Genomic DNA, 13,006 nt, shown 5'->3' on the forward strand with positions numbered 1-13,006 from the left:
ACCATGGTGCCTACCATGCTAGTCCCATTTGGCCATGTTTGGCCCATATCCCTCTGAATCTTTCCAATCCATGTACCTGTTCAAATGTTTTTTTGAACTTTGTTATTGTACCTGTCTCTACTACTTCCTCTGGCAGCTCTTTCCATATACTCACCACCATCTGCGTGAAAAAGTTGTCCCTCAGGTCCCTTTTAAATCTCTCCCCTCTTACCTTAAACCTCTGCCCTCTAAGTTTTTAGTTCCCCTTCCCTGGGAAAAAGACTGCATGCATTCACCCTATCTATGCCCCTCATGATTTTATACACCTCTATAAGGTCACCCCTCAGTCTCCTACACTCCAAGGAACAAAGACCTAGCCTGTCCAACCTCTCCCACTCAGGCCTTTTAGGATTATATTTCATCCGCCATCTGTTGATGGGCATATGGGAGAATGGGTTACAGGGAGTGGGACTGATGGGATTACTCTGAGAGCCAGCATAGACTCGAAGGGCCAAACGGCCTCCTGTTATGCCATAAGGAAACAATAGAAAATAAAATTATGGAAGATAAGTGTCAAAATGCCTTCCTGGGTAAAGATGTACCTGCTGTTGAAGAAGTTCATTCCATCTGCCACTGATTTACCAACGCCGTCTTGTAGTCTCCTCACTACCAATAACATTACCAATTTTCATATCACCTGTGAACTTACTTATCACAGCTCTGACCGTCACAGACAGCACGAGTCCCACTGCTGAGAGACAATGGGTCAGAGCAGAACAGAAAAAATGTCCAGTCCAACCCTACCTTCACTCCATCAGCCTTCCTGTTACCAGAGTTCTTCCCTCCTACAAACAGACATAATTATGTCAGCGTCAGAGAGAGATACAGCATGGAAACAACTCATTCGGCCCAAAGAGTCGATACCAACCCTCAACCCCCCCAACCAATCCCACTTTATTCTCCCCACATTCCCATCACCTCCCCCCCCCCCCCCCCCCACACACACACACTGTGGACAATTTACAGTGGCCAATTAACCCACCGACCCGCACGTCGTTGGGATGTGGAGGGAAACCGGAGCACCCAGGGGAAACCCACGCGGTCACAGGGAAAGCGTGCAAACTCCACACAGAGAGCACCGGAAGTCGGGATCGAACCCGGGTCTCCGGCGCTGTGAGGCAGCGGCTCTGCCCCCTGCACCACGGTGCTGTTCCTTTGAGAAATGAATAAAGGCGCAGAGAAAGCTGGTGAGCAGGGGGAGAGGAAGTTTGGTTAGAACATAGAACAGTACAGTACAGGAACAGGCCCTTCGGCCCACAATGTCTGTGCCAAACACAGTGCTGAATTAAACTAAGCTTCTTCTGCCTGCACAGAATCCATATCCCTTCATACCCTGCACACTCACGTGTCTCACAGCCTCTTAAATGCCACGATCGTATTTTTGATCTGCTTTTTTTTGTTCGAATTGTGTTCTTTCTTGTAAAAGTTGTATATAATTTATGCTTTTCTTGTGAATGCTGCTTGTCTGATGCCGTGTGCCTGTGATGCTGTTGCAAGTAAGTTTTTCATTGCACCTGTGCACACATGGACTTGTGCAGATGACAATAAACTCGGCTTGACTTTGCCTCCACCCCCACCCCTGGCAGCCCGTTCCAGGCACCCACCACTCTCTGTGTAAAAATACTTGCCCCGCACATCTCCTTTAAACTTTCCCCTCCCACCTTAAATTCACGTTTTCTAGTGTTTGACCTGCGAGAAAGATATTGAATGTCAACTATCTATACCTCTCATTATTTTATAAACTTCTATCAGGTCTCCCCTCAGCCTCTGCCGCTCCAGAGGAAACAACCCAAGTTTGTCCAACCTCCCCTGATAACTCATTCTCTTTGTTTCTTTAGGAGGGTAAAATCAAAAATGACCATTCTCTTCTTTTCAGGAGAAACTTCCAGCCCCAAACCTTTGCTGGAGGCCTCCTGTCCACGTGTCAGCGATTGGATCCTTGCACTGTTCCTCCTGGGTCCACCAGTCACTGATGTGACATGCCAGGAGAGAGGTGCTGCTCTCGAGGGGAGAGGCAGCACGTCGGAGCAACAGTCAGATTGATCCCACTCTCCCAGCACCCATCCTTGCCCAGCTCACTGCTGCTGAAAGCCCTTCCCTTCCTTACACACTCCCGATCCTTCACCAGGGCTAAAGGTGTTCATGACAGACAATGCCAAATGCCTCGGGCACAGTCACAGTTCAGTAAACATTTATCGCTCACTGGCCTCAGTGTTTTAACCAATATTCAATAAGAAAGCTCACCAGCGCCTCATTTTCCTCAGAGGGCTAAGGAAATTTGGCATATCCCCGTTGACCCCCTCCCTCACCAATTTTTACAGATCCACCATAGAAAGCATCCCATCTGGATGCATCACGGCTTGGTACGGCAACTGCTCTGCCTGTGACGGCAAGAAACTGCAGAGGGTTGTGGACACAGCCCAGCGCATCACGGACACCAGCCCCCCCTCCATGGACTCTGTCTACACTTCTTGCTGCCTCGGTAAAGCAGTCGACATAATCAAAGACCCCACCCTCCCCGGACATTCTCTCTTCTCCCCCCTCCCATCGGGCAGAAGATACAAAAGATCATATACCACCAGGTTCAAAGACAGCTTCTATCCCACTGTTATCAGACTTCTGAACGGACCTCTCGTACGCTAAAGATGAACTCTTGAACTCTCAGTCTACCTCGTCATGGCCCTTGCACTTTACTTGTCCACCTGCACTGCACTTTCTCTGTAACTGCAACACTATATTCTGCATTCTGTTTTCTTTTTTTACTGCTTTGATGTACTTATGTATGGTATGATCCGTCTGGGTGGCATACAGACAAAAACTTTTCACTGTATCTCGGTCCACGTGACAATAATAAACTAATTGCTAACAAGAGAAAGTTATCAGTAACTCAACTCATGGACTAAACGTGGTTTTGTGAAGCTGTGACAATGTACACCAGACAGTCTCCTGTGTCCTCCTAATCCATCAGTTTGATCTCACAGCCTTTGCAGTGATACACTGACATCTGAGTAATACCCAGCTCTCTCCAGAACCATCCATCTCCATTACCGGGAAGACGAGTGTGGGATCGGTCAAAGAGGGAATGAGTTCTTGTGGACACATTTATCAGATGAGACACACCTCCATCACATTAGAACAAACGGTGGGAAGCTCAAGATAGAAGGAACCAGTTAATGACCCAAACACTCTCCTTAATTCTTGTTAATAGATTCACATATCTGCTAACAGTAGCTGCTCCCTTCTGTCTCTGATGTAGACCCTGCAGAGATGTTCCCCACAGTGTCTTGGGTAAGGATTATCTCTCCACCAGCGTCTGGTCATTAATCTTGTCTATTTAGGGGAGGCAGCTTGTGCTTAAACTGCCCACTACAATTCCTGCTTCACAGCAGTTACCTTGCGTGAAGGGGTGGTTTATTGCCTGTGACCTGTTGGAGAATATGCAGTGAAGGATTTTATACCCGAATTGAGAGTCCAAAAGCATGGAAACAGGCCCTTCGGCCCAACTCATCCATGCTGACCAAGTTACCCAATGAGCTAGTCCCATCTGCCTGTGTTTGGCCTAGAGCCCTCTAAACCTCTCCTATCCGTGTACTTATCTAGGTGGCTTTTGAATGTTGCTAATGTTCCCACCTCAACCACTATTTCTGGGAGCTCATTCCAAACACGCACCACACTTTGTGTGAAGAAACTGCCCCTGATGTCCCTTTTAAATCTCTCACCTCTGATCGTAAACCTATGCCCTCTTGTTTTTAGCACCCCCTCCCTGGGAAAAAGACTGTGGGCTTTCACCCTGTCTATGCCCCTCATGAGCTTATACACCTCTATCAGGTCACCCCTCAATCTCCTATGTTCTGGGGAATAAAGTCCTCGTCTACGCAACCTCTCCTTGTAACTCAGTCCGGGCAACATCCTGGTAAGTAATCTCTGCACTCTTTCTAGTAAGAAACAGAATTAATCCTAAGGCTGTGGCTCTCTTTATTGGAAGCAGAACCTTCGAGAGGTCATCCAAATAATGAGGGGATTCCACAGGTGGGAACATATGAATTTGGAGCAGGAGTAGGCCACTTGGCCCCTCTTGCTTACCCCACCATTCAATAGGATCATGGCTGTAACCTCAATTCTGCATTACTGTCTACTTTCAGTTACCTTTTACCCTCTAGTTTATCAATCTACCTCTGGCTTAAAACAATTCAGAGACTCTGCTCCCTCCAACCTCTCTGAGGAAGAGAGTTCCAATGATTCACCACCCAGAAACAACTCACTTCATTATTTTTAAACAGAGACCTCCCTAGTTCTAGGTTCCCCTATGAAGGGAAACATCTTCTCCCCACCAAGTCAGGGCATTGAGTATAAAAGTTGGGAGGTCACGGTGCAGTGGTACAGGACGCTGGTGAGGCCGCACGTGTTCAGTTTTGGTCGCCCTGCTGTAGGAAAGATGTTATTAAATTGGGGAGAGGGCAGAAAAAGATCTACAAGGATGTTGCCAGGACTTGAGGGACTGAGTTATAGGGAGAGGTTGGTCAGGCTTAAAGCAGAGGTGATCTTACAGAGGTGTATAAAATCATGAGGGGCATCGATAGGGTGAACGCACACAGAAAGACTGGGGTTTGAATGCACACAGGGTTGGGGAACCAAGAATGAGAGGGCATAGGTTTAAGGTGAGAGGGGAGAGATTTAATAGGAATGTGAGTGGCAACTTTTTTTTACATAAAGGGTGGTATCTATGTGGAACGAGCTGCTAGAGGAAGTGGTTGAGGCAGGTACAGTAACAACTTTTGGAAGACAGTCGGACATGTACACGGATAGGAACGGTTTAGAAGGTTATGGGATAAACATTGGTAAATGGGACTAACTTGGATGGGGCATCCTGGTCGGCAAGGACCAGTTGGGCCAAAGGGCCTGTTTCCGTGCTGTATGACTCGATGACTCTGTGACCCTGCTGAGACCCTTCAGGATGTTCTACATTTTAATCAAATCACCTCTCCCTTCTTCTAAACTCCAGTGGATACAAGCACAGCCTGCCCAACCTGTCTTCATAAGGCAACCTGCCTGTTCCAGATCTGGTCAAGCACCTTCCACATGTTAAACAGTTGAAGGAGCAAAGACTTGCATTTGTGTAGAGCCTTTCACATCCCTCCATGGAAGTGCCAAAGTGCTCCACAGGCAGCCAGGTGCTCGAGCAGTTCCAGCTGGCGCTGAACTCTGACTGGTACAAGTTCAGCGTAACTTTATTCTGGTAACCAGCGATCCTCTCTACAAAACCAAGAGTCCCAAATGGTTCCCCTTAACGTGCCCTTACACCACGACAGATTCACCGGGAGATCGGGGCTACTGGTTACTCAGGACAGGGATGCCTCGACGAGGGTAGGGTTTATCCCCTCTTCCTGATACTTGGAAAGCCTGGAGATCTGGGTCTGATCCATTGCGCACTCTGGTTCTGCGGAGACTTGGTTTGAAAGTGTAGGAGCGTTGGTATAAGGCACATGTCATGGGCTGGCACAGTAGTGCAACAGGTAGTGCACCAACACACACATACATGCAATCACATACATTTACACAGACACACAGAATCACACACATACACTTACGCAGAAATACATGCAGAAATGTACCCACGTTTACATTCATACACATATAATAATCTGTGCTGACACAGACACATGTATGTTCACATACATGTAATCCAGACACACACACATATAAATTAAAATATATACCCACCTATACACACACACATTTAGATGCGGACACAAAAATTTACAAACCAAACATAATCACGTTTACATTTACACAGAATCACACATATAAATTAGGGTGGCTCAGTGCCAGAGCCAGTATATCCCCTCAAGTAAGGAGACCAGAACTGCACGCAGTACTCCAGGTGTGGTCTCACCAGTACCCTGTACAGTTGCAGCATAACCTCCCTGCTCTTAAATTCAATCCCTCCAGCAGTGAAGGCCAACCTTCCATTTGCCTTCTTGATAACCCGTTGCACCTGCAAACCAACCTTTTGCGATTCATGCACAAGCACTGCCAAGTCCCTCTGCACAACAGCATGCTGCAATCTGTCGCCATTTAAATAATAATCTGATCTTCTATTTTTCCTTCCAAAGTGGATGATCTCACATTTACCAACATTGTACTCCATCTGCCAGACCCTTGCCCACTCACTTAACCTGTCTATATCTCTCTGCAGACTCTCCGCATCCTCTGCACAATTTGTTTTTCCACTCAATTTGGTGTCATCCACAAACTTAGATATGCTACACTCGATCCCCTCTTCCAAATTGTTAACGTACATCACGAACAGTTTCAGGCCCAGCACCAACCCCTGCAGCACCCTGCTCACCACTGATTGCCAACCAGAGAAACACCCATTTAACCCAACTCTCTGCCTTCTATTGGTTAACCAATCCTCTATCCATGCTAAAACATTACTCCATGCATCCTTATCTTATGGATAAGTCGTTGATGCTGCACTTTATCAAATGCCTTCTGGAAATCCAAGTATACAACATCCACCCGTTCCTCTCTATCCACTGCACTCATTATATCCTCAAAGAACTCCAGTAAGTTTGTCAAACAGGACCTGCCCTTCCTGAATCCATGCTGTGTCTGCCTGATGGAACCACTTCATTCCAGATGTCTTACTATTTTTTCCTTAATGATAGCTTCAAGCATTTTCCCAACTACAGTCATTAAGCTAACTGGCCTATGGTTACCTGCCTTTTGTCTACATCCTTTTTTAAACAGTGGCGTGAAACCCGCTGCCTTCCAATCTGCCGGGACCTGCCCAGAGTCCAGAGAATGTTGGTAAATTATCACAAACGCCTCTACTCTAATTTCCACCATTTCTTTCCATACCCTGGGATGCATCCCATCAGGACCAGGGGACTTGTCTTCCTTTAGATCCAATAGTTTTCTCATCACTACCTCTTTAGTGACAGCGATTGGATTGAGGTTCTCACTTCCCATCACATCCATAACCTCTCTTTGGCATGTTAGACGTGTCCTCTACCGTGAAGACCGACACAAAATAGTCATTCAAGGCCTCGGCCATTTCCACATTACCCAATATTAACTCCCCCTTCTCATCTTCCAAGGGACCTATGTTCACTTTAGCCACCCTTTTCCGCTTTATATAATTATAGAAACTTTTACTGTCTGTTTTTATATTTTGTGCTAGTTTGCTTTCATAATCCATCTTCCCGTTCCTTATTGCTTGCTTCATGGTTCTTTGTTGCTTTTTAAAGTTTTACCAATCTTCCAGTTTCCCACTGCACTTGGCGACTTCGAATGCATGAGTCTGTGTGGAGTTTGCACGTTCTCCCTGTGACCGTGTGGGTCTCCCCCGGGTGCTCCAGTTGCCTCCCACATCCCAAAGACGTGCATGTTGGTAGGTTAATTGGCCGCTGTAAGTTGTCTCTGGTGTGTAGGAGAATCAAAAGGGTGTTGATGTAAGTCGGCTACAGTGAAACTAAGTGAAGGAATGGGATTGCTGTGAGAGCCAGCATAGAACTGATGGGCCCAACGGCCTCCTTCTACGTTGCAAACAGTCCGACCGTTCGGCACTTGTTTGCCTTACCTGAGAAGTTCCGTGTGGCTAACATTGTAGTGAGTATTGCACCCTAGAAATAAACAGAGACCAACAGTGAGCACAGAGTCTATTCGTGGTTTTCACCGACACGATTCAAAGTCCTGTTCCGTCTCTGAGAGGGACAGATCCAAAGCCAGTCAGCGTTAATGGAAGCTGGAAGCTTCAGCCACAAGACGGGGTGTGTAGAATACAAGCCACCCCATCGCCTCTCCCAACACCTCCCCGTTCCTCGGACAGAACCCGGTCGTCGCTACAACAAATTTGACAGCTCGAATCCTGATCCATGCTTTGTCCAACTCCCCATTCCAAACCGACTTCATTCTTTGGATCTGGACATCACTGGCAAGACCAGCATTTAGTGCACATCCCTAATTACCCCTTGAGAAGGTTAGGAGGGTGGTGGTGAGCTGCCTTCTTGAACTCTGCAGCCCCTCTGGGGAAGGTGCTGTTGGGGAGGCAGTTCCAGGGTTCAGACCCAGTGACGGAGAAGGAACGGTGATACATTTCCAAGTCAGGATGATGTGCAAGTTCAGGGGAACCTGGAGGTGGTGGTGTTCCCATGTTGCTGCTGCCCTCGGCCTTCTTGGTGGTAGTGGTCAAGGGTTTGGGAGGTGCTGTCGAGTCGTCTGGGCGAGTAACTGCGGTGCATTCTGTAGACGGTGCACACTGCGGCCACTGTGCGCCGGTGGTGGAGGGAGGGAGTGTTTGGGGGGATGGATGGGGAATGGGTTGCTTTGACCTGGACAGTGTGGCACTTCGGGAGAGTTGGAGCCAAACTCATCGAGACAAGTGGAGAGGGTTCCCTCACACCGCACCACTGCACCAATGAAACCTTTGCCAGGGCTTCTAGACCCAACATAAACCCAGAGAGGGTCATAGCAACAATCACAACAGACACTTTGTAGTACAACGTTTAGTGTTGAGTGAGGAAATCTGGGATGCTGGAGCATTAATTTTACCATGGAGACACCAGAGATGGCAGATGCCAGAATCTGGAGCAACAAGCAATCTGTTGGAGGAACTCAGCGGGTTGAGCAGCATCTGTGGGGGCGTTTTGGGTTGAGACCCTGCGTCAGGACTGAGAGTGGAGAGGGGAGGCGTTTGGTAATAGAGAGGAGAGGGGGAGTGGTGAGACAGGAGTCCGAGGTGATTGGGGTGTAAGAATGACAGGTAGGTAGTGCCAAGTAGGGGAGGACAAGGGGGAAAAAGAAGGGGTTACCTAAAATTGGAGAACTCAATGTTCATGCCGTTGGGTTCTAGACTACCCAGGCGGAATATGAGGTGTGGTTCCTTCAGTTTGCATTGGGCTTTATCCTGGCAGTGGAGGGGGCCAAGGACGGACGGGTCAGAGTGGGAATGGGAAGGGGAGCTGGTATGGTCTGCAGCTGGGAGCTCGGGATGGCCGTTGCGGACTGAGCGCGGGTGTCCTGCGAAACAGTCGCCCGGTCTGTGCTTGATCTTATCGATGTAGAGGCGGCCACATCGGAAGCACCGAATGCAGCGGCCGGGGCTGGAGGGCCATGCTGCGTTAGGTGCGGTAACTTGTGTACAACAAGCAAATAGCACGTCATTGTTTAGGATGGGGGAGTGAGAGAAACCAGGGAATCCCGCTGCCTCAGTAAAGCAGCCCATAAATTCAAAGACCCCACCCACCCCAGACATTCTCTCTTCTCTCATCATGTCCATGCCGACCTTTGTGCCCATCTATACCAATCCCATCTGCCCGCATTAGGCCCGTATCCTTCTACACCCGGCCTATTGAAGTGTCTGTCTAAATGCCTCTTAAATGTAGTGATAGCATCTGATTCCACCCCCTCCTCTGGCAGTGAGTTCCAGATGTCAACCACTCTGTGTAAAAAAATTTACCCCTCAGATCCCCTTTAAAATTCCTTCCTCTCACCTGAAACCCATGGGGAAAACAGTCCCAGCCTGTCCAATCCCTCCCCAGAACTAGTCCTCCAATCCAGGCAACGTCCTGGTGAATCTCCTCTGCACTCTCTCTGGCGCGACCACGTCCTTCCTGTAGTGTGGTGACCAGAACCGCACCCACTACTCCCAGTGTGGTCTAACCAGTGTTTGGTAAAAGTCAGACAGGTGCAACTAACCTTCAGCTTCCTCCGAGCGTTGAACTTCTTCAGGCAGTCAACAGTCTCTTGCCGGTGCATGCAAGATGCCACCGTGGCTCGGTGCTGTGGACACACAGAATATCTCAGTTAAACCTCCAAGTCTGGGTTAGGCAGTCAACAGTTCAAACCCCACCCTCGGGCCCCGAGTATAAACTCTGAGCTGGTGCTCCAGTCAGGTCAAGTTTATTGTCGTGTGCACAAGTACGGTGAGGTACAGGTACAATGAAAAACTTGCAGCAGTATCACAGAGACAGACAGCACACACAAGATACATAAAATTATACCATACAAAAGATCTCAGTGCAGAAAAAAAACAAAGACACAATTGAAGATAAGTCCAAAGTAGTGCAAGAGGTGGTGCGTAGTGTTCCGTTGTTGAGGTAGGGTTAGGGTTGTGCCGGTTGGTTCAAGAACCGAATGGCTGAAGGGAAGTTGCTGTTCCTGAACCTGGTGGTGTGGGACTTCAGGCTTCTGTACCTCCTGCCCAACGGTAGCAGGGAGCTCTGTTGGAAGTGCCTTCTTGCAGATGAACTGAGGAACATTCCCCCACCCAGCTGCCCCCATGGACAGAAGCCATGGCCAGATCCCATTGTCAGATCCCACAGACAGATCTCATTGGAGATATCTCACAGCTACCATACTGAAAACCAGGGGTCTTTTACTTTTACCAGGGGTCAATTTCTGTAGCTCTACCAACTGCCCGAGAAACGTCAGCTACGACCTATGGGATCCTGCTGTGCACACATCATGTTTCCTACATGAAAAACTAACCACACTGTTTCATTTCCTCTGACAGGCTTTTTCAGGGGCTTCTCAGAGTGCGGAGACACACAAGGACCATTTCCAGGACAATGCCAGACTTCCTGGGAACCACACAGTGGGAGCAGAGACCTAAAATCATGGATCCTCAAGTGGAGAGGCCACACCGGCTGCCTTCCCTTGAGGAGACAGACTCTGAGACCCAAGGCTGCTCTGGGTCAGTCCACCAACACACTTTTCCCAGAGAACAGTCGAATTCCCTTTCCGATGTAATCTACCGGTCCAAGTGTTGGCAGGAATTCCTCAACTTGTCACATCCAGACCCAGAATGTCAGCTAAAGAATACCAACCAAAGTAATCAGACAACCTGCATTTGTATAGCACCTTCATGGTATTAAAGCACCTTGAAGGCCCACACAGGAATCCTCAAAGGGGCACCAAATGGCCAAACAAAGTTTTTAAGCAGTTGCCTTAAAGTAGAGAGGGGTGGGGGGATGTCCGAGAAGGAATCCCAGAGCTCGGGGCCCAGGCAGCTGAAGGTGCAGGGCGATTAAATCTGGGGATGACCAAGCAGTTGGAGATGGAAAGCATTGAGATGTCGATGGGTCGTGGACCTTGCTGAGGTCATGAAGGGGTGAGACCGTGGGGGGATCCGGGCCAGAACTGTCAAACCGAGGGACTGTCAGGCATGGGCGAGGGACTGATGGGTGACCGGGACTCAAAGAGCGGGTTAGACCAGGGCCAACAGAATTTCAGCAGAGCTGAACCGTAGGGAGAGCGGAAGGAGAGAGGGCGGGCAGGAACACATCGGGATGGTGAAGGTTCAGGGAACGAAGGCAGGGTGAGGGTTTCAGCAGTTGATGAGCTGAGGCATGGGTGAGTCATGGAAGGGAGACACAAGAGAGACTCCAGGTGCTGGAATCTGGAGCAACACATAGTGCTGGAGGAACTCAGTGGGTCGGGCAGCATCTACGGGGGAAAATGGACAGTCGACATTTCAGGTCGAGACCCTTCATCTGGATTCTCGTGTGTCTAAGTCAAGTACCTCATTATGTCTCACAGATAAGCACTTGCCTGAAATATCTCTGAGCATTGCTTTTGCAATCCCACACCTCCTACGAGTTCTATCTACGTTAGGTCTAGCAATAGCAAGTGTATTCCTGAGATAAGTATTTGTTCTTAAGGATATCGAAGAAATGTATTCCAATTGGTTAAGGGATGAAAATCCCTCAATATAACTGTGGAACTGGGGGCCATTTTTATAGGAACAGACCCCCTGATAGCCCATCCTATCCAAGTTTCAAATTCCATATCCCGGCAGTTATTTCTAGTAAACCCAGAAAGGTAGCAAGGAAAATGGTTGGTGGGGAAGGGAGAGGGAGGAGCAGGCGGTTCAGGAACAGAAATCATGCAATCACAAAGAAGGCACACCAGTGGCTCTACTTTGTTAGGAGTTTGAGGATATTTGGTATGTCACAAAAGACCCTTGCAAATTTCTACAGATGTGCAGTGGAGAGCATTCTGACTGGTTGCATCACCGCCTGGTATGGAGGCTCCAACGTGCAGGATCGCAAGAGGCTGCAGAGGGTTGTAAACTCAGCCAGCTCCATCATGGGCACAACCCTCCCTCACCACCCGGGACACACCCTCTTCTCGTTACTACCATCGGGGAGGAGGTACAGGAGCCTGAAGAGCCACACTCAATGATTCAGGAACAGCTTCTTCCCTTCTGCCATCAGATTTCTGAACGGTCCATGAACCCTACCTCATTATTCCTCTTTTGCACTATTTATTTATTTTGTAATTTACAGTAATTTTATGTCTTGCACTGTACTGCTGCTGCAAAACAACACATTTCACGTCATATGTCAGTGATAATAAACCTGATTCTGGATCTGGATCTGGGTAGCTGATGTTTTGGGGTAACAGAAAGAGGCTTCACAACCCACACACTGAACACAACGCAGGGGCACGTGGGTGCAAAGTCACAAATTGTTGGCAGCTAAGAAGTTGGGAAAGAAAGCAAACAGGACATGCAAAACTCCGATAATCTGGCACTCTCAGGACTATGGTCGTATTCAACTGGCAAATTTTCTGGGCTATTAGATGTCCATATTAATACTCTGACAGTTTTAATATTTCACACATTACACAGCAGTTCATCAGAGAGAAGGCTGTTCAACCTGAACTGATAGCTCTGTTTCTCTTCCCACAGATGCTGCCTGACCTGCTGAGTGTTTCCAGCATTTATATTAAACAGTTGCAAGACTCACAGGAATCACTTAAGGGAAATAGCATTAAAGTATGTTAAAGTTTTTTGAAGTATATTTAGTACTCTACCAAAAGTATTTTAAAACATCATCAAAACATTTCAAAGTTTGCACATGTTCTGTGGGAGTCCTGAAGTCCTGCACAAACATGGAGTTAAAAGCCGGAAACTACACTGGAATCCATGGGTGGAGTTTCAGTGCAAGTTCCAGGCTGG

General features: G+C 48.1%; 1 protein-coding gene across 1 annotated transcript in view; it reads right to left on the reverse strand.

Annotated features, from left to right (window-relative positions):
* Positions 1-13,006, reverse strand: part of LOC127569302 (calcium/calmodulin-dependent protein kinase type II subunit alpha) — a 197,166-nt gene that overhangs the window by 21,070 nt on the left and 163,090 nt on the right. Inside the window, exons 11-13 of the mRNA XM_052013818.1 lie at positions 9,742-9,825; positions 7,625-7,667; positions 784-824 (exon numbers count right to left, since the gene is read on the reverse strand). Coding sequence (XP_051869778.1) covers positions 784-824; positions 7,625-7,667; positions 9,742-9,825 — 168 coding nt within the window. The remainder of the gene's footprint in view (positions 1-783; positions 825-7,624; positions 7,668-9,741; positions 9,826-13,006) is intronic.

Source organism: Pristis pectinata, chromosome 4 (genome assembly GCF_009764475.1).
Source record: "Pristis pectinata isolate sPriPec2 chromosome 4, sPriPec2.1.pri, whole genome shotgun sequence".
Lineage (NCBI taxonomy): Eukaryota > Metazoa > Chordata > Chondrichthyes > Rhinopristiformes > Pristidae > Pristis > Pristis pectinata.